Consider the following 24,252-nt stretch of genomic DNA (forward strand, 5'->3'; position numbering starts at 1 on the left):
AGGGAAAAAAGTTCTCTGTTGTGAAAGGCTTCTTGGAATAATTAATTACCGTTGCTGCACCATTGTTATGGAGCTGAGTGATGGGTAAAATTCGAAATGTGTTTTTGAGTGTGTCCTCCACCCTTTTCTTTGTCTTTATATTATAATTCTGTTTTGTCTTCGGAGAACATTATTGGCAGACCAGAAAAAATGGTTCAAATAGCTCTGAGCACTATGGGACTCAACTTCTGAGGTCATCAGTCCCCTAGATCTTAGAACTACTTAAACCTAACTAACCTAAGGACATCACACACATCCATGCCCGAGGCAGGATTCGAACCTGCGACCGTAGCGGTCGCGCGGTTCCAGACTGTAGCGCCTAGAACCGCTCGGCCACTTCGGCCGGCCAGTTACCAGAAACCAGCTGGTGACAGTGTAGTGACCGTTTGTAGAGCTCGTTTTCCAATCTAGTCGTCGCATCTGAGAGTCTTTCGAAAGTAGATGACATCATTAGTGGTAGTGGAACAGTGAAGATTTTAACCCTGTCTCGGAGTTCAAAGTGAGTTCTAGTGGTGACCTTTATTGAGACTGATTTCATAATGTAGTCGTGCTGAGGACTAATCTGGGTTCACCAGCAAATGTTCCCGAGCAAACTCGTGGAGCAATGCTTGGCGTGATTTTTCTGGCGGTCCCCACACCGCAAAGCCTGCGTACATTCTGGCAGCAACAGCAGCGCGACGCCATGCAAGTTTCGAGGATGAGACAGAAGGACCGTTTTAAAAACGGGAAAAAATTTCCTTCGTGGAATAAGTACATTCGTTTGATCCTTCCACCTCTTCTTCTGTTTCTTTTATTATTTCATCATTTTATCAGCCCATCATGGAAGAAGTACTCTCTTTTGTATATAGTTTGTAAATATTTCTTACAAATTGGCTGAAATATGATGAGTGTGAGAACGGTGCCATTGTCACCTACGAGTGAATGGCAGAACTTCTAGGAATCGTCCATACATATTATAAATTGAAGTCCGTCGCCGCATTTTTATGTCTGTATGTCAATAATGATTTTAGGAACTACTGTAGGTATTTTAATACTCTTTTCCCTAATAGGAAGGTTAACAAGGATAGGAGGTAGACCCAAATGCAGCTCGAGGCCAGTGCGAGCTGTTGCTACCAGGAGAACAGCACGAGGTACTGCCGTCTTCCTAAACAATCTTCGATGCAGGACGTATCAGATATTGAACTGATAAGAATAGTTACACGCTATTTTTTTTGTCGGTCAATATGAATTGCAGTTGACAACGTCTGAATTACAAATGTGCAGCTGCTTAATTTGTTTGCTAGGTGATCTGTGTGTGTGTGTGTGTGTGTGTGTGTGTGTGTGTGTGTGTGTCAGCTGAAATTTTTGTGTAAATTCAGTTATAATACTACATCTTATTCTGATACTAAAATGTAGACTTTCACGGCCGGAAATATCATGTCCTTTATAATTATCCGGGCTGTTATGCCGTGGTCGGTTGGTGAATTCTGTGGTGATTCCCAACGTTTCGTCTCCGACTGCGGGAGACATCTTCAAGGGGGTCCGTAGCTCGATGGAAGGTCCAACACACACACTGGCTCGCTACTGACTGCCGCTACATTCCGTGTCCGCGCGCCCCCGCGCCGCGGCGTGACGTCACGTGTTTTGAAAACGTCAGTGCAATTGGCCGCTGTCCGTCGCCGTCGATCGCCGTTGCCATCACCCAGTAGCGGACGAGTGGTACACATCTTCTTTAACACCGGCATCCATATACCGTTTAATTTGACGCCCTCCTCCTTTCGGTTGAAATTATTTGGATGTTTAGCGATTTCGATTGCCTCCCTGTAGAGCCTTTCGTAATATCCGCTCGTGGCCGCTAGTACTTGCGTCTCCTCGAAACGAGTATTGTGGTTCCCTGGCTGGAAAGCATGCTCCGCAACAGCTGATCGTTCCGTTTCTCCTCTTCTACAATTTCCCTTGTGCTCTTCCAAACGTTTAGAAACAGTTCTTTTAGTGGTACCAACATAAACATCACCACAGCTGCATGGGATCCTATACACTCCCGCAGGTTCGAATCCTGCCTCGGGCATGGATGTGTGTGATGTCCTTAGGTTAGTTAGGTTTAAGTAGTTCTAAGTTCTAGGGGACTGATGACCTCAGAAGTTGCCCCATAGTGCTCAGAGCCATTTGAACCAACACTCCAGATTTTTCCAATGGTTTGCGAGCGTCCTTGGCAGGCCTAAGGTATTCCTGTATCTTCCTGGTGGGCTTGTAAATTACGGTAATATTCCGCTTCGTCAAGATCCTCCCTATTCTTTCCGTTACATTTTTAACAAACGGCAGGAAAACCTTAGATTTTGCAGTAGCCTGTACGTCAGTATGATTTCTGCGTGGCTGCTTCAACGCACGTTTTATTTCGGCGGACGAATATCCGTTCTTCGTTAGTGCCTTGTGGAGATGTTCCATCTCAGCGTCGAGCAACTCAGGTTCACAAATATTTCTAGCTCTGTCCGCTAACGTCTTGATAACACCACGCTTCTGTTGTGGGTGGTGGTTCGAATCCCGGTGCAAATAACGGTCCGTGTGCGTGGGTTTGCGGTACACTGAGTGGCCAAAACTACCATTTTAGTTTCTAAACACAAGCACATCGAGGAAATGTAGTTTGCCGTCTACCTCCTCCTCCATTGTAAACTGAATTCTCGAGTTCATACTGTTCAGATGTTCGTGGAACGGGCTTAGTTCCTCCCTATCATGTCTCCACAAAACAAACTTATCATCCACGTATCGGAACCATACATTTGGTTTCTTGCTGGCAGTACCTAAGGCCTGTTCTTCGAATTTCTCCATAAAGAAGTTTGCAATTACGGGACTTAGGGGGCTTCCCGTAGCCACGCCATCCGTTTGCTCATAAAACTGTTCCTTCCACTTGAAGTATGTGGTCGTCAAACAACACTTAAACAGTTCTAAAATATCGTTGGGAATCACCACAGAATTCATCAACCGACCACGGCATAACAGCCCGGATAATTATAATGGACATTACATCTTATTCTACCATCATTTTGATAGTAAGGTTCTCAACTGGATTACTGATCATCCACTCAGAAAATTTTTCTTCAGTCTCTTTTTCAACTACCACAGAAGTATCATCTGGTTAAAAAAACTGATAGAGAACCTATTTTTGTCTGTAAATCATCGATACTGGGCAGAAATAGGATTGAGCCTAGTATGGAGCCGTGTGGGACACCCTGAGATGTGCTTTTCCAGAACAATTATTTGCCCCATTTAAAGTGTTCCTGCAGAGTGCTCTTTTTGTTTTCTGTCTCATTAATAGGATTTAATCCATTGTACAATATTGCCATTATTTCCGAAGTGATCAAGTCTGTAAACAGGCAAGATATAGTTCACAGTATCGAAAAGAATTGTTTATTTTATCTCGGTTCCATTTGTCTGAAAAACAAACTGTTTGTTTAGATTAATGCCTTGATTTCCAAGACAATTTTCGATTTGAGTATCAGAAAATTTCTCAAATGTGTTGATATTTCGAACCTTAATTAAGAGTTTATATGTTTAAGCCATGTTACATATAGCTGCATACTTTAGCATCCTGCGGTTTGTAATGGAACGAACACATGTCTAAGAAGATGATGATGATGAGCGGTTGGCGTCATTGGCCGGGAGGCCCCTCGCGGGGCAGGTCCGGCCGCCTTGGCGCAGGTCTTATTACATTCGGCGCCACATTGGGCGACCTGCACGCCGGATGGGGATGAAATGATGATGAACACAACACAACACCCAGTCCCTGAGCGGAGAAAATCTCCGACCCAGCCGGGAATCGAACCCGGGCCCGGAGGACGGCAATCCGTCACGCTGACCACTCAGCTACTGGGGCGGACGTCTAAGAAGATAAAAAGGTCCTAATACCAGGTGCCGTGGGTATCTAAAGCATGGTGTGAATGCAAGTCCAGAATTGGAAGGTATCCTCCCCTCACGTAAATAGTGGCGTAACGTTTAGGATGGACTCGCTCTTCGTAGGAGACCAAGCGGACTGCCGCACACATGATGGACACCGATAGGCTGGTGGCAACAGAAACCGTTACACGACCGTGATGAGTGATTCAACGGCCAGCGGGTCTTAACCGCTTAAATAACACCAGTTTCCGCCACGAATTCCAGCGCTGCATATAACTTGTCTATGTATTGTTTGTTAAGAAACTATTACTTCAGTTCAAAGCAAACAGGTAAAGATACACTGAACCGCCAAAGAAACTGTATAAGCAAGCGTTTTCAAATACAGAGATATGCAAACAGGCAGAATACGGCGCTGCAGTTGGCAACGCCTATATAAGACAAGTGTCTGGCGCAGGTGATAGATCGTTTACTGCTGCAACAATGACATGTTATCAAGATTTAAGTGAGTTTGAACGTGATGTTATAGTCGGCGCACGAGCGACGGGACACAGCATCTCCTAGGTAGCGATGAAGTGGGGATTTTCCCATTCGACCATTTCACGAGTGTACCGTGAATATCGGGAATCCGGTAAAACATAAAATGTCCGACATTGCTGCGGCCGGAAAAAGATCCTGCAAGAACGGGAACACGGCGACTGAAGAGACTCGTTAAATGTGACAGAAGTGCAACCCTTCCGCAGATTGCTGCAGATTTCAATGCTGGGTCCTCAACAAATGTCAACGTGCGAACCATTCAACGAAACATCAATATGGGCTTTCGGAGGCGAAGACCCATCCGTGTACCCCTGATAACTGCACGACACAAAGCTTTATGCCTCGCCGGGGCCCGTGAACACTGACACTGGACTGTTGATGACTGGTAACATGTTACCTGGTCGGACGAGTCTTGTTTCAAATTTTATCGAGCAGTTGGACGTGTACCGGTGTGGAGACAACCTTATGAATCCATAGACCTTGCATGTCACCAGGAGACTGTTCAAGCTGGTGGAGGCTTTTCATGGTGTGGGGTGTGTGCAGCTGGAGTGATATGAGACCTGTGATACGTCTAGATACGACTCTGACACGTGACACATAGGTAAGTATTCTGTCTGATCATCTGCAGCCATTCACGGTCCATTGTGCATTCCGACGGGCAATTCCAACAGGACAATGCGACACCGCACACGTCCAGAATTACTACAGAGTGGCTCCAGGAATACTCTTCTGAGTTTAGAGTCTTTGGCTGGCCACCAAACTCTCCAGACTTGAACATTATTGAGCATATCTGGGATATCTTGCAACATGCTGTTCAGAAGAGATCTCATCTGTCTGGGACCACGTGACCGCTACGGTCGCAGGTTCGAATCCTGCCTCGGGCATGGATGTGTGTGATGTCCTTAGGTTAGTTAGGTTTAATTAGTTCTAAGTTCTAGGCGACTGATGACCTCAGAAGTTAAGTCGCATAGTGCTCAGAGCCAGATCTCATCTGGGAAAACAATTTTTTTTTACAAAGCCATGCAATGAATTATAAATAGCATTGACAGGAAAAATTAATGTGGAAGGAAGTACTGGCCTCTGACTGGCTATCAAAAACATTCATTGTGTGAGCTCACTGGGTGTGGAGACTGCTCACAGGAGAGACTTGTTGACGAAGACTCTCGGCTTGTTAATGCAACATTGGTTTTACTCTGATATATCAGACCACTGGTCAGATGTGCTGAATCGTTTACCTTACTACAGCTGAGTTGGTTTTCCCAGTTAGTATGTCAAGTAGATTAGGATAGGAACTGCGCATCAGCGAAGTCGTTTGACGAAATGTGTTTTAGGTTGACGTATTGGCTGTGGCGCCACAAGGAATGGAAAGGTGAACGTTTAACAATTCCAGCCATTCGTGCTGGAGAAATTTCAGAAAAACTGTTAAGCCGAAACAGAAATCCAAAAAGACACCCAGCAAGTGGCAACGAAGGCCTTAACAATTTAGTATTTTATGTTGAACGAGATAGCTTTAATAAAAACTTATTAACTTTGCATTGTGTATTCCGGGTTGGAAAGGCAGTGGCGTCGTTGAAATTTCACTGGTCCCTGCTGATGGTGTTATAATATATTTGGAGATAGTGAGTGGAGCTCCGGGCACTAGGAAATGGAGTTCCAACTGGAGAAACCGAACATTTCCGACGTATTCTTCTGTTTAAATTCAGTAAAGGGGGTAACAGCAGTCGCGGCAACTAAAAGATTTGCGTAGTGTATTGAGATAATGCCATTCATTGGACAGAGTATGGCAAGAACATGGTTTTCTCGTTTTAGGAAGGACCATTTTGGCACTAGTGTCTCTCTACTTTCAGGAAAAACTTCGGGGTTTGGTGAAGATCGTCATCAGTTAGCTCGTGAGCAGCACCGACCATTCCTATCCTGTATCGTTACTGGTGACGAGAAACGGTGTCTTTAAGCTAACGTAAGGAAAAGAGAGGCACAGTTGAGCCCAAAGAAAGCAGCAACTCCCCATACAAAGGCCTCACCTCGTCCATCCGTGAAAGGTGTTATGCATCTGGTGAACAGCGATGGTGTGGTGTGCTGTGAATTACGTTATCTAGGTGTAACAATCAGTATTGACATTTATTGTCAACAGCTGGGACGTATTGTGTTAAACACAATCCAAGAACGACAAAGAAGACTGCGTGAAGTGAAGCTACTCCACGAAAACGGCTGCTCGCACTCTGGTGCACTGACATAAAACGCTGTACAGGAGCTGGGTTGGGATGCCATTCCACGCTCACAGTATTAACCTGATTGAAACGCCCTGCTAAACTCGCAGGACAGGACAGATAGTGTAACTGTGGAAAGGGGCCAAAATAAGCGTCTGTCAGTTACACTCGAACATACAACTTTATTATTTGATCAAACATTACAAGAACCCAAAAATTTTTTTTAAAGACACAGCTCTAATCTTTGGGACTTAATTACCGGCTGAAAGCTACTTTAATTTAAAAACGGCTGAAGGCCAATAACTTAAAACGCAAGCATAATCTGAAATTCGAAAGGCAAGCCTTATCTCAAAACAGTTCTTTATTTAGGCTGAAGGCCTTAAGAACGAACAACTGAAACTGAAACCGGCTGAAGGCTGAAGACTTAAAAAATCAAAAATTTCTTTTAAACGCCGAAGGGCTTACGTGAAACAGTATTTTAAACTAGGCTGAAGGCCTTAAGAGTAAAACAACTGTAATTTAAAACACAAAACCGGCTAGAATCCATACAAGTACCAACAACAAGAACAAATTAAAAAAAAATAAGGCAGTACACATAAGGGCGCCCAGATGTTCGCGGGTCGGCCTGTAATTCAAACCCTAACGCTCGCTTAGGCGAGACAGGCAGTTGGGCCAAGCATTCACGATCTGACGACAATCCAACCGACCGACAGTCAGCGGACCCACCGACGAGATAACTTCCACTTCACCCAAGCAGGGCACAACAGGGAGTTCAACATAGAAGATATCGGCGTCCACAACCAGTCATACACGGAGCTGTCAAACTACACACCGTGCTGGACGCAACAACACGATGAGGAAACTACACTGCCTGAAATTTACGTCAACGCCCAGGGCAGGTAACCGGAACGTTAACGGCCACAAGGCAGAAGATTCCACTGGTGCAGTTCAATTCAAATAACCAAATACAGTGAAACTGCACCGGAGGGTGGCTAGAATTTTCCAGCTTGAAAACCACGTAGTTGCTCTCAGGAATATCCCAGCAGCCGACAACGAATTCCAAGCGACACAATGTCAACAGTTTTGAGTTGCTGGTAGATTAAATCACAACTCAACTTTCTTGTCCAGGGTCGGTGAGCCACGGACCTCGTAGCAATAGGAACAGCGCCACACTCTCCGATGCTGCGTAGAGACCACCAGCGGAACCCGGCCAAACTACACCCGGCCGAGAATTCGTCATTTAAACATTTAAAATAACTTGTCAGTCAAAATCACACAAACTACACACAGTTTCACGAACACTTGCACGAAGAACTAGACAATGCTAAAGCCGTCGGCACACGGACCTTGCATCCGAACGTTGAGCGTGCCGAGTTTCTGACGTCATAGCGTGGAATAGCACGTTCGGGAGTCTTTCCGAACGTGCAGAGCAATATCTGGCATGTCAGATATTCTGAGCGTGCGTCTGAGCGTTGACCAATGAAATGGCACAACGCCACCTACGTCACACGCACGCCGTCTTCTTCAGTAGAGAGTTGCGAGGCGCCATATTGGCATTAATTTCAAGCCTATACTTATATCCCGCTTCTGAGCACCACCAAATTGAGGATCACTGGAAAACCCGTTGTTAACTGTGTGATTCGTTCCAATAAAATAATGAGAAACATCATATTCGTAGCAAAAGAATTATTGTACCTTGCGTATTATGAGAATAGGCTATTTGAGGCCAGCGACACACTGAAGATCTACCCAAACGCATTGTTCTTGGTACAATTTGTTATAATTGAACTTCAATTAGCAACATATCTATGATTAAGGTTTTCTGCACGAACTAAGATACTATTGTTAGACGAGTGACGTATGTTGTTGCTGTAGCGTAGTGACTAGCGTACTACTCTTCGTACATTATTTTGATGCGGCGGTGGTTCGCGTCTTGCCACTTACAATTTTTTTTCCCCTAACATTCGCGTTTTTATTGGCTTCTGATACTTTATTATTAGTTTAATATAAGTATATACTATAATATTTGATGTTATGTAAATATAAGTTTGCCTTTTTTTGAGGGGTGACTTTGTTCGATTGGCTTAATCTACAGGACAGCTTGAGCTACTTGTATAAAGATATTTTGCTCCTTTTTCTTTTACGCTTTTACGCTTCGTAATTCACATGTTAGAATGATTCTGCTACTGGGATCAAATAAGACTGACCTTGGGGTTTTACTAAAATGTGGGAATGATGAAATAATGTTTATCTTATGCGGAGAAGTATTCCAAATTTGTACCGCACTGTTTGTAATGGAATTTTTATAAGCCTGTGTCCTTATTGATCGGACATGGTACTTTCTTTTTCGTGAACGATGGAGGAAATGTGCGTTTTAACAGAGCCAACGTGGGAATTTTACGAGCGCCCGTTGAGTAAACAGAGTGGTTTACGAACTAGAAACATCGCTCAACTGCCGCTGGAGTGCGTTGCGATCGTGTATACCACGTTGGGGCCCACGTACCGTATGCACGAGTCGCAACGTTCCTGAGCGTTCAGCAGCACGTTAACTTGGCACGCTCAACGTTAACGTTTGACAGCACGGTCCGTGTGCCGACGGCTTAACGGAAGTGACTGTACAATAACAGGGACGAATCACCAGTCGGCACACACAGCCAACCCATCGTCCGGAAAGACGACCGACCGACGACCAACCAAAGTCGTCGCCACTCCAATCATGTACTTCGGCGACCGTCGGGCGAGTCACGGCGGTCCAGACCTCACTGCTGCTGCGCCCCGACTGAACTTGTGCCGTGTGCCAACTCCAACACTGCCAGGCCCGAACTAACTGCTGGCACGTTCCAACTCCACTGCTGGTCCGTCCCCAGCCCGCTGGACGACACACCACCGCGAAGTAATAGCAGTCCAGCAAAGATAACACAGCAGGGCCTATATCGATAAGCGCTGCTGCTGCTGCTCACGGGCAGGCAAGGTAGCAACTCAGTGACGCCGGTAATTAGAAATTAACATAACGAGGCAGCAGCATGGTGAAAACAGGGTGTTAAGTAAGAGATGGCACGAACACGAGCCACGCACGGCTCACTGATCTTGCGCCCTCAGATTTTCAGCTTTTCCGCTATCTATCGAACAGGTTCAAGGAACTTCCTTTCCGAATAAAAGTGTGATCCGAAAATGGTTCGATGAGTTCTTCGCCTCAAAACAACTTCATTTCTACAGTTGTGAAATCGAAAAGTTACCTCAGCGTTGGCGCAGTATTCTAAATGGTGAAGGAGAATGTATTATTGATGACTAAAGTCTCTGTTACGTGTACCTGTTCTTTTTATTAAACTTGCGGAAAAACGCTACTAACTTATGCACCAATCCAAATTGTACATTGTATTGTATGTTAACCGGGAACCTAGAAACGACGGAGGGGCTCCGTCCCCGCCGCAGCCGCAGTGGTCCACAACCCCACGACTGCTACCGCAGTCCACTTCACCCCTCCGCCGCCCCACACCGAACCCAGGGTTATTGAGCGGTTCGGCCCCCGGTGGACCCCCCAGGGAACGTCTCACACCAGACGAGTGTAACCCCTATGTTTGCGTGTTAGAGCAATGGTGGTGTATGCGTACGTGGAGAACTTGTTTGCGCAGCAATCGGCGACATAGTGCAACTGAGGTGGAATAAGGGAACCAGCCCGCATTCGCCGAGGCAGATGGAAAACCGCCTAAAAACCATCCACATACTGGCCGGTTCACCGGACCTCGACACAAATCCGCCGGGCGGATTCGTGCCGGGGACCAGGCGCTCCTTCCCTCCCGGAAAGCCGTGCGTTAGACCGCACGGCCAGCCGGGCGGGCAAATTCTACATACTTAACTGTGTGAATCATTTCTGCGAGTGATTTTTCTGTGTGTTTTTCTTGTATGTGGTTATTTTGGAGGGGCATTTATTGTATGTACATATCAACGTTTGGCAGTGCTGTCTCTTAAAAGGAAATATTTGAGTTGTGAGTGACTTTTATGTATGTGATTGTACAAGCTCAGTCACAATACGACACGCCATACTTTAATTTCGCGACTTGCTTTTACGTAATGTGAGACACAGAGGTGTTCCGTGGCAGGTACGCGGGCCCGAGTTCCCAGCAGGTGGACGACTCGTACGCGGTGGACCTGAACAGCTACTTCACGACGTCGCGGCGCTACGTGTACATAGTGATCGACGGCCGCGGGTCCGGCGGCAGGGACAACAGGACGCTCTTCTCCGTCTACCGCCGGCTGGGCAGCGTCGAAGTCGAGGACCAGATCAACGTCACCAAGTAAGGCCAGCTGCCGCCACCACAACTACACGCTTTCACAGGGCTTTTCTATGTGTTGTCCCATTTACTTCCGAGGAGACGTCAAAACATTGCAAACGAGTGAATTACGCATCTATGCACTAAAATAGTAATGCACAAAAACTGATTTGGTGCGTTAGTTGCAAGGTATGGAAATACACATTTGGCGGAACCAATTTTTATCGCTACTTTAACTATTTATCAAGTGTTGCTGAGTGGCATTTTTTTTATTCCAGTCTTATATTAGATAAGAAAGGGAACGAAATCTGTCTACAACATAAAAGCAAGATTAAGTGGGGCAGGACAACAAACGGGCTGACTTGGAGCAGGAAAGGCATCACAGGACATTTTAATTTCCACTGCCTATACTTACGCAAATAAATTCATAAAACTTTGTCAGCGTGACCAGGAAGGATTCAGGATTGACACTCAAAGCAGTGGAAGTTCAAAAACATAGCAAAATATTTTTTTTTACATGTCAAATTTCACCACCTTTTCACTTACTATTGGCTGCTTTTGTTGCTATAGGTACACTTTTCTTCATAAGTAAGAGAGATTCTTCGATGGAATTAGTACAGCATACAAACCATACTTACAGGTGCATGTAACTCTCGAATTTATTTAATGTATGAAAAAATGAATGAGCTGCTACGTTTTAAACTTCATGTTTAGAAATAACTCAAATTTTATAGTTAATTACCTCAATTTTTACCATAATTTTTAATAGATTTGGAAAATTCTAGAGTTTTGCGTTAAGGAGTTTGTGTTTAATAATCAGTGCAAAATTATTCGAAGAATCTCTTTTACTTAAGAAGAAAATTGTACCAATAGCAACAAATGCAGCCAATAGTAAGTGAAAAATTATGAAATTTCACATGGAAAAAAAACCATTTTGTTACGTTTTTGAACTTCCACTGCTATGAGTGTGAATCCTGAATCTTTCCTGGTCATGCTGACAAAGTTTTATGAATTTATTTACCAAAGTATAGACAGTGGAAATTAAAATTTCCTGTGGTGCATCTCCTGCTCCAAGTTGGCCCATTTGACGTCCTACCCCCCTTAAAGTATTTTCCTTGTTTTGGAAGCGTAAATCCTGTGACTTCATCATTAACACTCATCACTTTCGATTAATTCTATGTCGCTCCCTAACTTTCTCACCCTGGGAGTGAAATGTGTTCCAATGTGTTTGTGGGTAATATACCTTGTCTTTCGTCTTATCATGATACGTTTGCCTATGATTGGGAGACTATGTTCCTCTAGTGAATCTCGAATGACTTCACTTTTAATTCCTACAACGCAGCTTTGCTAATGCCAGTCGAATTATTATGTGATTCACTGTGTAAGATAGAGTAGATCTTTTTTCATCGCCACCTACTGGACTGAAAACCTCTTCCATATATGTTTTTATACATATTGTTTTCTATTATTTGTCGTTTTTATGATGTGTGCGCACTGTGTCAAAAAAAAAAAAAAAGAATGGTTCAAATGGCTCTGAGCACTATGGGACTTAACTTCTGAGGTCATCAGTCCCCTAGAACTTAGAACTACTTAAACCTAACCAACCTAAGGACATCACATAAATCCATGCCTGAGACAGGATTCGAACCTGCGACCATCGCGCACTGTGTCAATGGGCTTGATTCTGTTCCTATTTTGTATAATTATTCATATAATCTACGCTACACGTTGCTTTTAAAACATCATTTCAGATAATTTCGTGACAGTTTCCTATTCTCGTAGTGGGCATGTGGCCCCATCATGAGTGGACTTCAGTGACTGCAGTATTTAATAAACTAACAGTTTTACTTAACAACATGCTTTACACTCTTTACTACAGTCTCAGTAATTCTCTCTGTTTACATTATTAACCTTCTAGCAAAGTAAGAAAATCAAAGCATTTCATCGTCCTGTGTGTGGAAAGGAAATTACTTGCATCCACTACCAGCTGAGACAAGGGTTCCAAAAAATTTGAAAGATGTCATCATTACCACCTCGACTGCCAACAAAATTCTTTATTTAATACCCAGTTTCAGTTGATAGGTCATGAGGTTCTTAAAAGCATCTAGAGCATCATTTTAAGTGAATCATTGACAATAAAACCATAAATTATCAATATATAAACTGTGTTAGGCAGTGCACTCTTAAATCTTATATCAGCACTCACCATTAACGCTATGAATGGATGAAAGTTTATAATCACTTTCCATTTAATATGAACTGCCTAATATCAATTTCTTTCCTCATATTTGTACATTATACTGAACCTGATTGTGTGGTACTAAGATTAGATGTATGATGTCTTTCATGTGTACTCGCATACTGTTACTTGGAAACCCACTGCTAGCACTGATTGACTCAGTCTCAGTTGTCTTCACAAAATAATGTACAAACATTATTATCACGGAGATTCTGTTTGTTCTCCTTGCTTAATTAATTTCATGGAGTTTCGAAAAACATCTTATTTTGATTGTGTTAAGCAGCATGTCCTATGAAATGAAGTGTTATACATATTTGTTTGTATTGTTCTAAAATTAATATTTAATGTTTATTGTTCCTTGAGGTACCTAGAAATAATCTGAGCTCTGAAATTTAGGACTAGTATGCCTGCTTCATATTTGTTAGTTGTGCAAAAAGGGGTTTTTATGTGAGTGCTACATATGGACTGCAATGATTCTTTTGAAAAGAGATGAAGCAATGGGCCTCGCTGGTTTCCATTCTGTGATACACCATTATGGAAACTATCAACTTTTTATAATTATGCAATTTGGAGTCAGCCCTATATGAAAATCTATTACGTTTATAATTAAATCCAGTCGAAATCGGGACATTGTTTTGAAGTCATTCTGCAACACTGGAATACTGGTTCTTGTGTTTTAATGATAAAAATAATGTACCTTCCTCATAACAGAAATTAGTGCTTCCTAAAGCTTATTATGGTTAATATTTGTGCTTCTATCATGTTATTTAGAAGCTTTTTGATGACAGCTTGCAATGAACATTGAGCACATTTAGATATTCTCTTGTATAATTTCTTCTTTTGTTTTGGTTCAGTATTGTATGAATAGATTTAAATATTTTTCTTCTTTTATTATCATATTCTGTATTCACTTATTTGTTTGTTGAATCTAATCATTTCCGTTCCTGAAGTTTTTCTTTCATGGCACAACCAGTATTTTTACATACTGTCTGTCTGTGAAGGAATAAACTTTTCTATGAGTTGTTACTCTGTGTTTAGGGCGCTGCACAACTCATTAATTAAGTCAATTCTGTAAGAGTGCAGATCAATGGAATATGTGCTGTTGCCTCCTTGTATCCTATATCATTCAAGAAAATTCCAGAACATGAGAAAACATTTATTAATATTCGCAAATACTTGTGAATGCTCAAGAACATTGTGGAACAATATCACATTATTTCCCTCAAAAAAATACATCCATGTAAAAGAGACAGACATGTCCCCATGACAACTGTAATGTGATAGTGACCACTTTAGACACTCATTTCCACAACCACAATAGCTAAACATCTGTTGACACTTTGGTGAAGGAACTACTATTGATATGAAAGTTGGCATGATTTAGTAATCTTTGGTGGTGTGTTTCTGGTCATGACCAAATGATGAATTTTTTTCACTTGTGCTGGATTGCTCAGAGATGAGTGATGGGGCATCACACGCAACAGAGTTGCAGAGTATAAGTTAGAAACTTTTATTACCTATGAAGCCTCTTTACTTTGTTTATGTTATTGTTTCCCAAAACCCATGTTGCAATTTAATTTTCAGTCCTTTTGTTAGAAACACTGAAGAATAACCTGAATGATTAACTCAGGAATGATGGAATTATTGTGTGAATTTCTTCTGGGTTTAAGGCTTTTGCTGCTTTGTTATAATGATTTTCTGTAAACCAATGAGTGCACCACACGCTATTTTGGTATACAATTTGATAACTTTCCACACTTTGTGTAACTTCTCATGTATTCAGCTCACTGGAGAAAGTCATCTGAACTCGTTGTTTTCCAGATTAGGATACACTAGATGCTGTTATGAAAGATTTAAAACTGCATGCATATTTATTGTAATGCTGTGACACATCTCTGTGTGACACACAGTTTCTTTGCACTCTCTTGGTTCCCAGTCATAACCATGTATGTCGAATTTCAACATCATGCGATAAACATATCTTCAGTGTTTTTATTAATATATTTTGCCATTTGCCTTCTTTGACTAACACACACACACCTCTTCACCTAACCTTTCATCGATTAAACGTGAGTTGTGTGGGATCGTACAACTAAATATACAGGTTGATTCAGGAGAAATGCCACATAATTTGTGAGGTGATTCTACATGTGAAAATAAAACAATAAAGTCCTCATCTGTGTGACTTTCGATCGTTACAGAACTGGAGCAGGTTGAAGACTACATACATCCATGAATGAATGTGAAGACGAGTGTGAATATTACTTGCCGAAATACTGCGTAGGCGCTGTTGAGTACAGAATATTAGTGGGGCAAGGACTAATCCGTTCTACAAGAGGTGTGTGGATTCTCCAACAGATAGCAGCCCCGTGTCACACCGAGGCAACGGCAGTAAGTGTACCCAGTGTGCAGTCATGATCTGGATCAATGAGCAGTCGTTAGACCATGTGCATGTCGTGCTTAAGTGTTGTTTAACTGAGCAAATCCATTGCATCTTTGCATATCAACATGCCAAATATGTTCACCGATGCAGAATATTCAGACATGTTTTTTGTGTACAGGCGCTATAATGGCAGTGCCCATGTGGCTATGACAGAATACAAGAGATGTTTCCCTGGTTGACAAGCCCCCTGTGCCAAAGTATTTCCCAAGGTTTTTCAAACATTATGCGAATCCAGAACACTACACAGTGTACACGTAAGATCAGAACGTGAGGCCATCCAGTCAGTTGAGGAAAGCGAAGACACCATTGCAATGGTGCAACAGAGTCGCACCACCAGTACCTAATACATTAGCCGTCAACCCGATATTCCACAAATGCGACCATGGCACACGTTACATTCCAAGGGATAGTACCCATTCCATATGCAGCCCATTCAACATCTGCATCGAAATGGCTCAGTAAGAAGATAACAGTTTTGTGAATGGTTGTCTGCATACAGAGACGTTGTGCAATACACTTTATTTACAGATGAGGCTACGTTTACAAGCATTAGTATCAAAAACGTCCACAGGTCTCATAAATGGGTGGTGGAGAACTCATATGACGCTAGGGAAACAAGATTCCAACTTGGGTTCTCAAACGAACGTCTGGTGTGCTATTATTGATGGCCTAGTGATAGGGACTGTTTTCATGCCAAATCACGTGACAACCGCAGATACACACCTTTCCTGATAGCAAACCAACCTGCACTTTTGGAAGATATAAGATTAGAACAGTGATGGCAAATATACCTGCAACATGATTTGCTGTACTAGACAAGTGCCCCAATGCACGAATATCAAATTTTGGATTGGCCATAGCGCACACATCAACTGGCCTGCCAGATCACCTGACCTTATGCTATTGGTCTTCTGTTTATGGTGCTGCATGAATGGGATGAGTACTCTATGAAGGTGTGTGAAGAGCTTGTCGCTGTTGCCAACATTAAAGCCTTCCAGGATGATGTTCAATGTGCAGCATCCTGCAGCATGTTGACAAGTATATCGAGATCTTTCGAACACCTTTAGTAGGATGGATCAGTCATCTGTCTCACAATTATTTTGTTCATCATAGTGCACAAACAGCATTTCGGTAAGCAATATTCACACTTGTCTTCATAATCTTCAACCCTCTCCAGTTCCGTAAAAATCGAAAATCTGACACATGAGGACTTTCTTGGTTTGTTTTCACATATGAAATCACATCACAAATTATGTCACATTCCTCCTGAATCACCCTGTATAATTGTTCCCAGTATAGTTTACAGAAGAGGAAATGTTTGAAGATCCTATTTTTCCACTCTGCTAGGAGCATCTTGGGAAAATGATAATTTCGTCCCATATTCACATCTTATAAAAGGAAAACATACGGCACACTTCAGTAACTGTGACGATTCTGTCTTCCATGTGTCTTCCTTTTTTAAAAAAACAAAAGTTTTGTTCAGTAAGGTTTTTATCAAACTATTCACTACAAAATGAATACGTTGCGACACTAGAAAATTTGTGCCAGAGAGGGTCAAACAAAAGTGTTAAATTGCTTCAACAAATTCATTGTATTGTATGTTAGCCGGGAACCTAGAAACGACGGAGAGGCTCCGTCCCCGCCGTTACCCCCACGACGATTACCGCAGTCCACTCCAGCCCTCTGCCGCCCCACGCCGAACCCAGGATTATTGTGCGGTTCGGCCCCCGGTGGACCTTCCCAGGGAACGCCTCACACCAGACGAGTGTAACCTCTATGTTTTCGTGGTAGAGTAATGGTGGTGTACGCGTACGTGTAGAACTTGTTTGCGCAGCAATCGCCGACATAGTGTAACTGAGGCGGAATAAGGGGAACCAGCCCGCATTTGCCAAGGCAGATGGAAAACTGCCTAAAAACCATCCACAGTCTGGCCGGTTTACCGGACTTCGACACAAATTCGCCGGGTGGATTCGTGCCGGGAACCGGGCGCTCCTTCCCGCCCGGAAAGCAGTGCGTTAGACCGCACGGCCAACCGGGCGGGCTAACAAATTCATCACATTGCAGATTCAACATTTATGAACAGCTTACATGGTAACCTTTCATTACACTGCATCTTCATTGATTTCATCCTAGTCAATTTATTCCTTTCATTTCGTTACAGTGAGTTCAGTTCACTTTTTCTCTGAAGTGACTGAACATAGCAGCCGTAATCTCTATCTCGCGTAAGTGATTCCTGCGAATGACAGTGACTGTGTCACAAAATAGACACCAATGTTGCCTTTGCTGTGCAGGCGGCTGGCTGAGAAGTACGGCTTCATCGACGCCTCCCGTGTGGGCATCTGGGGCTGGAGCTACGGCGGCTACGCTACGGCCATGGCGCTGGCACAGGACGAGCAGGACGTCTTCAGGTGTGGAGTTTCCGTGGCGCCAGTGTCCAGCTGGATATACTACAGTGAGTGCACCTAGCGACAGCTGGGCTGGAAGCTTCCAGTGTTGAAGCTTAACTGAAACAAATATTTTGCAATGGTAATCAAGTCTGTTTCCCAGTAGAACCTGATGTGCAAAAATTTAAGTACACGAAAGGCTATACATCTACATAGATACTCCTCAAGCCACATGTGGCGGAGGGCGTCCTGTACCACTACTAGTCATTTCGTTTCCTGTTCCACTCGCAAACAAAGCGAAGGGAAAACGACTGTCTATATGCCTCCATATGAATCCTAATTTATCGTATCTTATCTTCGTGGTTCTTAGGCACAGTGTATATTGGTGGCTGTAGAATCGTTTGGCAGTTGTAGCGTTGCTCTTGGGGGCGAAAAGAAAAAGAATTGTTATTTTATATTTTTTTTGAAAAATGTCAAAAAGTGAATATTTTGGTGGGCCACTTTGCAACAAAATCAGAGATTGATTACACTATTATAATAACATACGTTGAGCATGAAATACCTGAATAAGAGTAGCAGATTGATTTATCTGAGATCGTTCGGAAGAAACATTATCATTTCTTTACATTTTTATAGTCGCGATGTAGTCATACCTGGAACAACTCTAAGGGACCAGAAGATTTATAAACTTTAAAAGAAATGCAACACTACACAATTAAAAAAAAAGAGTTGGTTCAGAAATAATAGGAAAACGATAATGTTCCTTCTGCCTCATGCTGCGTTCGGCCATCAGCGTGATCGTAATTTCCAGAGATGAACTAACACAAAATAATTATCATGTAAGTAAATGAGGAGATGGAAATCATCAAGGTTAATTTACTAAAATAAGCACACTTGTCTTTAACACAAGTTTTTTTAATGCTACGTACCTTTTCATATTAAATTAGAATAGATGACCGTTGTTGTTTAATACTTTATACATAATAGTCAAAATGTCCTCTTGATGCTGTTCGTTCGTAATCAGTTACAAGAAACTACATGTTTTCTGATTGGAAAAATAACAATTAGCATATTCACTCAATATTTTCACATAAAATATAAAATATGGATGTGGAACGCAGCAAGTCCGCGTCCGCCTTTCATGGAATACAAACAGTAAAAGGTGAGGCACCCAATGCCCCATTTGTCTTGAAACAACAGAATTCTTTTTTTATATCATTAATCGATACATGTACATACAGATATACAGGCACCGCGCAAGAACGGCAAAGATAAAGAATAATAGATTCTGTCACTGCTATGCTATGGTTCATTTCTGTTACTTTACAATTGTTCGATAACTTTAGGCTATCAGGTGTGTACTATTGAGCATATAGTAATGTTTGTGAGGCGAAAATTACTAATATTACACTGTCAACTTCAAATTCTGCTTCTCTAAATTTTCTCAATTGTACTCCTCAAAAAAAAATGTCGCCTTCTTTCCAGAGACTCCCATCTGAGTTTCTGAAGTATTTCTCTAAGACTTGCGTGTTGTTTGAACCTACCGGCAAGAAATCTAGGAACCCACCTCTGAATTTCTTTGATGTCTTACTTTAATCAGACCTAGTACACATAACAAAGACTCGAGCAGTACCCAAGAATAGGTCTTACCATTGTCCTACATGCGGTCTCCTGTACAGGTGAACCACACTTCCATAAGATACTCCCAATAAACCGAAGTTGACAATTCACTCTCCCCACCACATTCCTCATGTGCTCATTCCATTTCATATAGCTTTGCAATGTTACGCCGAGATATTTAAACGATGTGACTGTGTCAAGCAGGACACATCTAATGCTGTATCTGAACATTACAGGCTTATTTTCCCTACGTATCGGCATTAGCTTACATTTTTCTCCATTTACAGATAGCTGCAATTTGTCACGCCAGTTAGAAATTTTGTCTAAGTCATCTTGTATCCACTTGCAGTCACTCAACGACAGCCCTTACCTTACACGAGAGCATCACCAGCAAACAACCGCAGATCGTTGCCCACCCTGTCCGCCAAATTCTTTGCGTGGATAGAGGATAATAGTTGGCCTACCACATTTCACTGGGGAATTCCAGACGATACCCGTGTCTCCAATGAATATTCGCTGTCGAGGAAAATATACTGTGTTCTATAACTTGAGGAGCCTATTCCATATGCTCGTACTTTCGTTAACAGCCTGCAATGGGGCACTGTGTCAAATGCTTTCCGAAAATCTAAAAATATGAAATCAACCTTTGCCCTACATTCATAGTTCAAAGTATATCATTTTGAGAAAAGGGTAAGTTGAGTTTCGTACCACGATCGATGCTTTCTAACAACGTGCTGGCTCATGGACATAACAATCTCGGTCTCAAGAAAATTTATTATATCTGAACAGAGAATGTATTCAATGATTCTGCAGTAAGCCTATGTAAGGGGTATTGATCTGTAGTTTTGCGGTTCTGTTCTTCTACCCATCCTAAATCTCCGCTTTTTCCAGTCGTTCAGGACAATGTGCTGGTTGAGAGATTTGTGATAAATGCGAGCTACGTACGGGGGTGTCGTAGAGTACTCTTCGTAAACGCAAATTGGGATTCCATCCGTACCTGGTGACTTATTTTCTTTCAAATCTTTCGTTTCTCTGTGCTAGGGATGTTTATTAACGTGTCGTCCATACTGGAGTCGGGTCGATGGTCAAATGAAGGTACGTTTGTACAAAAAATGCATTGTTTTTCCGGCTTTTGTGATGTGTCCCAAGGAATTACCAGCAATACAATAGCTAACTGATACGGTCATCCACACAGATCTGAGAACACCAGGTCAAACCTGAGCCCCCCCCCCCCCTCCCCCCAAAAAAAACTGTTTAAGTGAAGTGTTTATGTTTTTATGTATATCAGATTCCAGATTTCAGAGAAAGCTTGTGGAGAATAAAGTAGCATGTGATCCTAAGAGCCTAGAAAATGTCAAGGAATTCTGGACATTACGAGTTATTTTTAAGACACGAGACTTCAGAGTTGCTTGCGTGAGTGCCTCCCCACGTTGATGTGCTCATAGTCCGACTGGTAATATTCCAGCCATGTAAACACGCAATTTATGGCTTGACCATACCTACTGGCAACACCAAATCTGATATTTTTTGTGAGTCCATGGTTAGAACTAGGAAACTGCAGGAAGTTGACTCAGGGAAGACGCATGCAGTGCTGAAGACACAGGCTCTACGATTGTCTGACTGGGGGGAACACTGAAAGACACTCGCAGGGCCCTGATTTTGAGCTCTCTCTTTGCAGTCATAGTGTCTACAGGTAGAGGTCCAAGGATGGAATCTTTTGTGTCATCTCGTTGTCACTGTAGGCTTGTACCATGAAAGCAAGGAGAGGACGTTGTTTGGTGACTGGTATCCGGTAGTGTTGGGTTTCTAATAACGAAATTAAATTGTGGATGGTAATAGTAATTTTGTTGTTGTTGTTGTTGTTGTGGTCTTCAGTCCTGAGACTGGTTTGATGCAGCTCTCCATGCTAGTCTATCCTGTGCAAGCTGTTTTATCTCCCAGTACCTACAGCAGCCTACATCCTTTTGAATCTGCTTACTGTATTCATCTCTTGGTCTCCCTCTACGATATTTACCCTCCACTCTGCCCTCCAATACTAAATTGGTGATCCCTTGATGCCTCAGAACATGTCCTACCAACCGATCCCTTCTTCTAGTCAAGTTGTGCCACAACCTCCTCCCCAATTCTATTCAATACCTCCTCATTAGTTATGTGATCTACCCATCTAATCTTCAGCATTCTTGTGTAGCACCACATTTCGAAAGCTTCTATTCTCTTCTTGTCTAAACTATTTATCATCCATGTTTCACTTCCATACATGGCTACACTCCATACAAATACTTTCAGAAACGACTTCCTGACACGTAAATCAATACTTGATGTTAACAAAATTCTCTTTTTCAGAAACGCTTTCCTTGCTATTGCCAGTCTACATTTTACATCCTATCTACTTCGACCATCATCAGTTATTTTGCTCCCCAAATAGCAAAACTCCTTTACTACTTTAAGTGTCTCATTTCCTAATCTAATTCCCTCATTAATTTGATTACATTCCATTATCCTTGTTTTGCTTTTGTTGATGTTCATCTTATATACTCCTTTCAAGACACTGTGCATTCTGTTCAAATGCTCTTCCAAGTCCTTTGCTGTCTCTGACAGAATTACAATGTCATGGATGTAGACAGAGGGGAGAGGAGGTTATGCACAGAGAGATTGGAGGGAGGAGTAGATATACGGAGAGAGAAAGGGGGGGGGGGGGCGTGAGAAGGTGGGCAGATAGAAGGGGACCAAGAAATTTAGGATGTATATGTAATTCCCATATATATTTAGCAATTGTGAAGCATTCACTAGCAAACAATATTTATAAACAGAAATTCCTGCATAGATGCCAAACACCACATGTCCTCATATGTGCGTTTCCTTCAGGTTCGCAGTACACGGAAGTGTACATGGGACTGCCGACGCCAGAGGATAACGAGGCGGGCTACAACGCCAGTGACGTCACCAGGCTGGCGGAACGATTCCAGAACAAGACGTTCTTCCTGATCCACGGCACGGCGGACGACAACGTCCACTACCAGCACTCCATGATGCTGGCGCGAGCCCTGGAAGATGCAGGCGTGATCTTCAGACAACAGGTATTCGCCGGAAGTGGAAGTAGGTTGTAGAAAGTAAAAGCCGAGATACTTCAAGGCATTAGATCCAGGAGGAGAAAACAAGTAGCAAAATGTACATGTGGTGTCACCGCCAGACACCACACTTGCTAAGTGGTAGCCTTTAAATCGGCCGTGGTCCGTTAGTATTCGTCGGACCCGCGTGTCGCCACGATCAGTGACTGCAGACCGAGCGCCGCCACACGGGAGGTCTAGAGAGACTTCCTAGCACTCGACCATGTTCCAGACCTCATGCCAGCCTGCGTGAGCTTAAACGCGTGCCTTTCGGCTTCCTGTCATAGTGGATTGGCTGTCTTGCCAATCCACAACAGTACAGATGCTGTTGATGTAAAATAAAATCACAGCAGCTATATGTTTCCCGATTTGATAAACCAAATTTCTTGCTCACTCACTTTAGCTGTAAGATTCCTCCACTTGCAGTGACTTGCGTGGGAGAGACAGGGTGTTTGAGTTGTTAATGATGCTCTAACTGAAGGAAAGGGGCTCAAAACCTGATATGCGGGTTCGGAATTTCCTCTAGACATCAACAGGTTGAGGTCTAATACGTACCTGTTTCAGCAGAAGAGCAGAGAAAAGAAACCAGGCAGATACAATATATCGTCTATCAGTAACAGTGTGGTCGTCAAAATGCAGCCTATGGGCCGCATGTGACCTTAATGGAGTATTTGTGCGGTAGGCGGTTCTTAGCAGCAGCCAAATCCATAAACCTCAACTGATGTTAAGAGCTTCTTACGAGTGTATTTTTCTTGCTCAGTTACAAGCAAAAATACTACCGATGGTAATATTTTAAGATGTACTCAGTTTTAATTACGCTGGTGAATTCGGTCCTGAGCTAAGTAAAGTGTGTCGCTTACGTCAGGGGCAGAGTGGTATGTAGCGCGGCCACTGCAAGATTAATACAAGAGGGGGAATATTTCATTGTTTGTGTACCAGTGGTAACAAGTCACGAGCGTGCGCAACTAGCACCGATCAGCTGCTATGGTACAAATGTGAAACGGAAGTAACACGGTTTCGTGAACGTGCATTATCGAGACGTACATCTTAAAATGTGGTACATACCTGTAACAAATAACGTGAAATCAGGTTAGGGTTGTAGTAATGCAATGCAATGATTAACAGAAAAAGAAAAATGGCATTAAAACACTTAGCAAATATGTGTGATCACGTTTCAACTACTGTTATTAATCATTATCACATGCTAATTTATCCAGGTTTCCAGTTAACAGTAAGATTAGTAGGGAAAGGTGTGGTAATTGGTAAGAATGGGAAAAGTGGCCATTAATTGTTTTTTACTCTGAACAGCGCTGCTGCCTCGTGAAAAGTGGGCAGGCTAAATCTGATATACATCAACTGTTATTGTCAGTGAGAATGACAGAGGAAGCTCATTCCATTATTTTTTACGAGGGTGAGTCAAATGAAAACCTTAAACTTGTAATGACAAATCGAAATTTCACGCCGTTATCCTGTAAGTTGGTAAGCGTGCTACGAACAGCGTGCAGAATGGCTTGTAGGTGGCAGCATAGTGCAGATGC

The 24,252-nt window shown here is 42.7% G+C and overlaps 1 protein-coding gene across 1 annotated transcript in view; it reads left to right on the forward strand.

Annotated features, from left to right (window-relative positions):
• Nucleotides 1-24,252, forward strand: part of LOC126191246 (venom dipeptidyl peptidase 4-like) — a 475,023-nt gene that overhangs the window by 427,376 nt on the left and 23,395 nt on the right. Inside the window, exons 13-15 of the mRNA XM_049932056.1 lie at nt 10,751-10,945; nt 17,895-18,055; nt 22,473-22,684. Coding sequence (XP_049788013.1) covers nt 10,751-10,945; nt 17,895-18,055; nt 22,473-22,684 — 568 coding nt within the window. The remainder of the gene's footprint in view (nt 1-10,750; nt 10,946-17,894; nt 18,056-22,472; nt 22,685-24,252) is intronic.

The sequence above is a fragment of the Schistocerca cancellata genome, chromosome 6 (genome assembly GCF_023864275.1).
Source record: "Schistocerca cancellata isolate TAMUIC-IGC-003103 chromosome 6, iqSchCanc2.1, whole genome shotgun sequence".
Taxonomy (NCBI): Eukaryota; Metazoa; Arthropoda; class Insecta; order Orthoptera; family Acrididae; genus Schistocerca; species Schistocerca cancellata.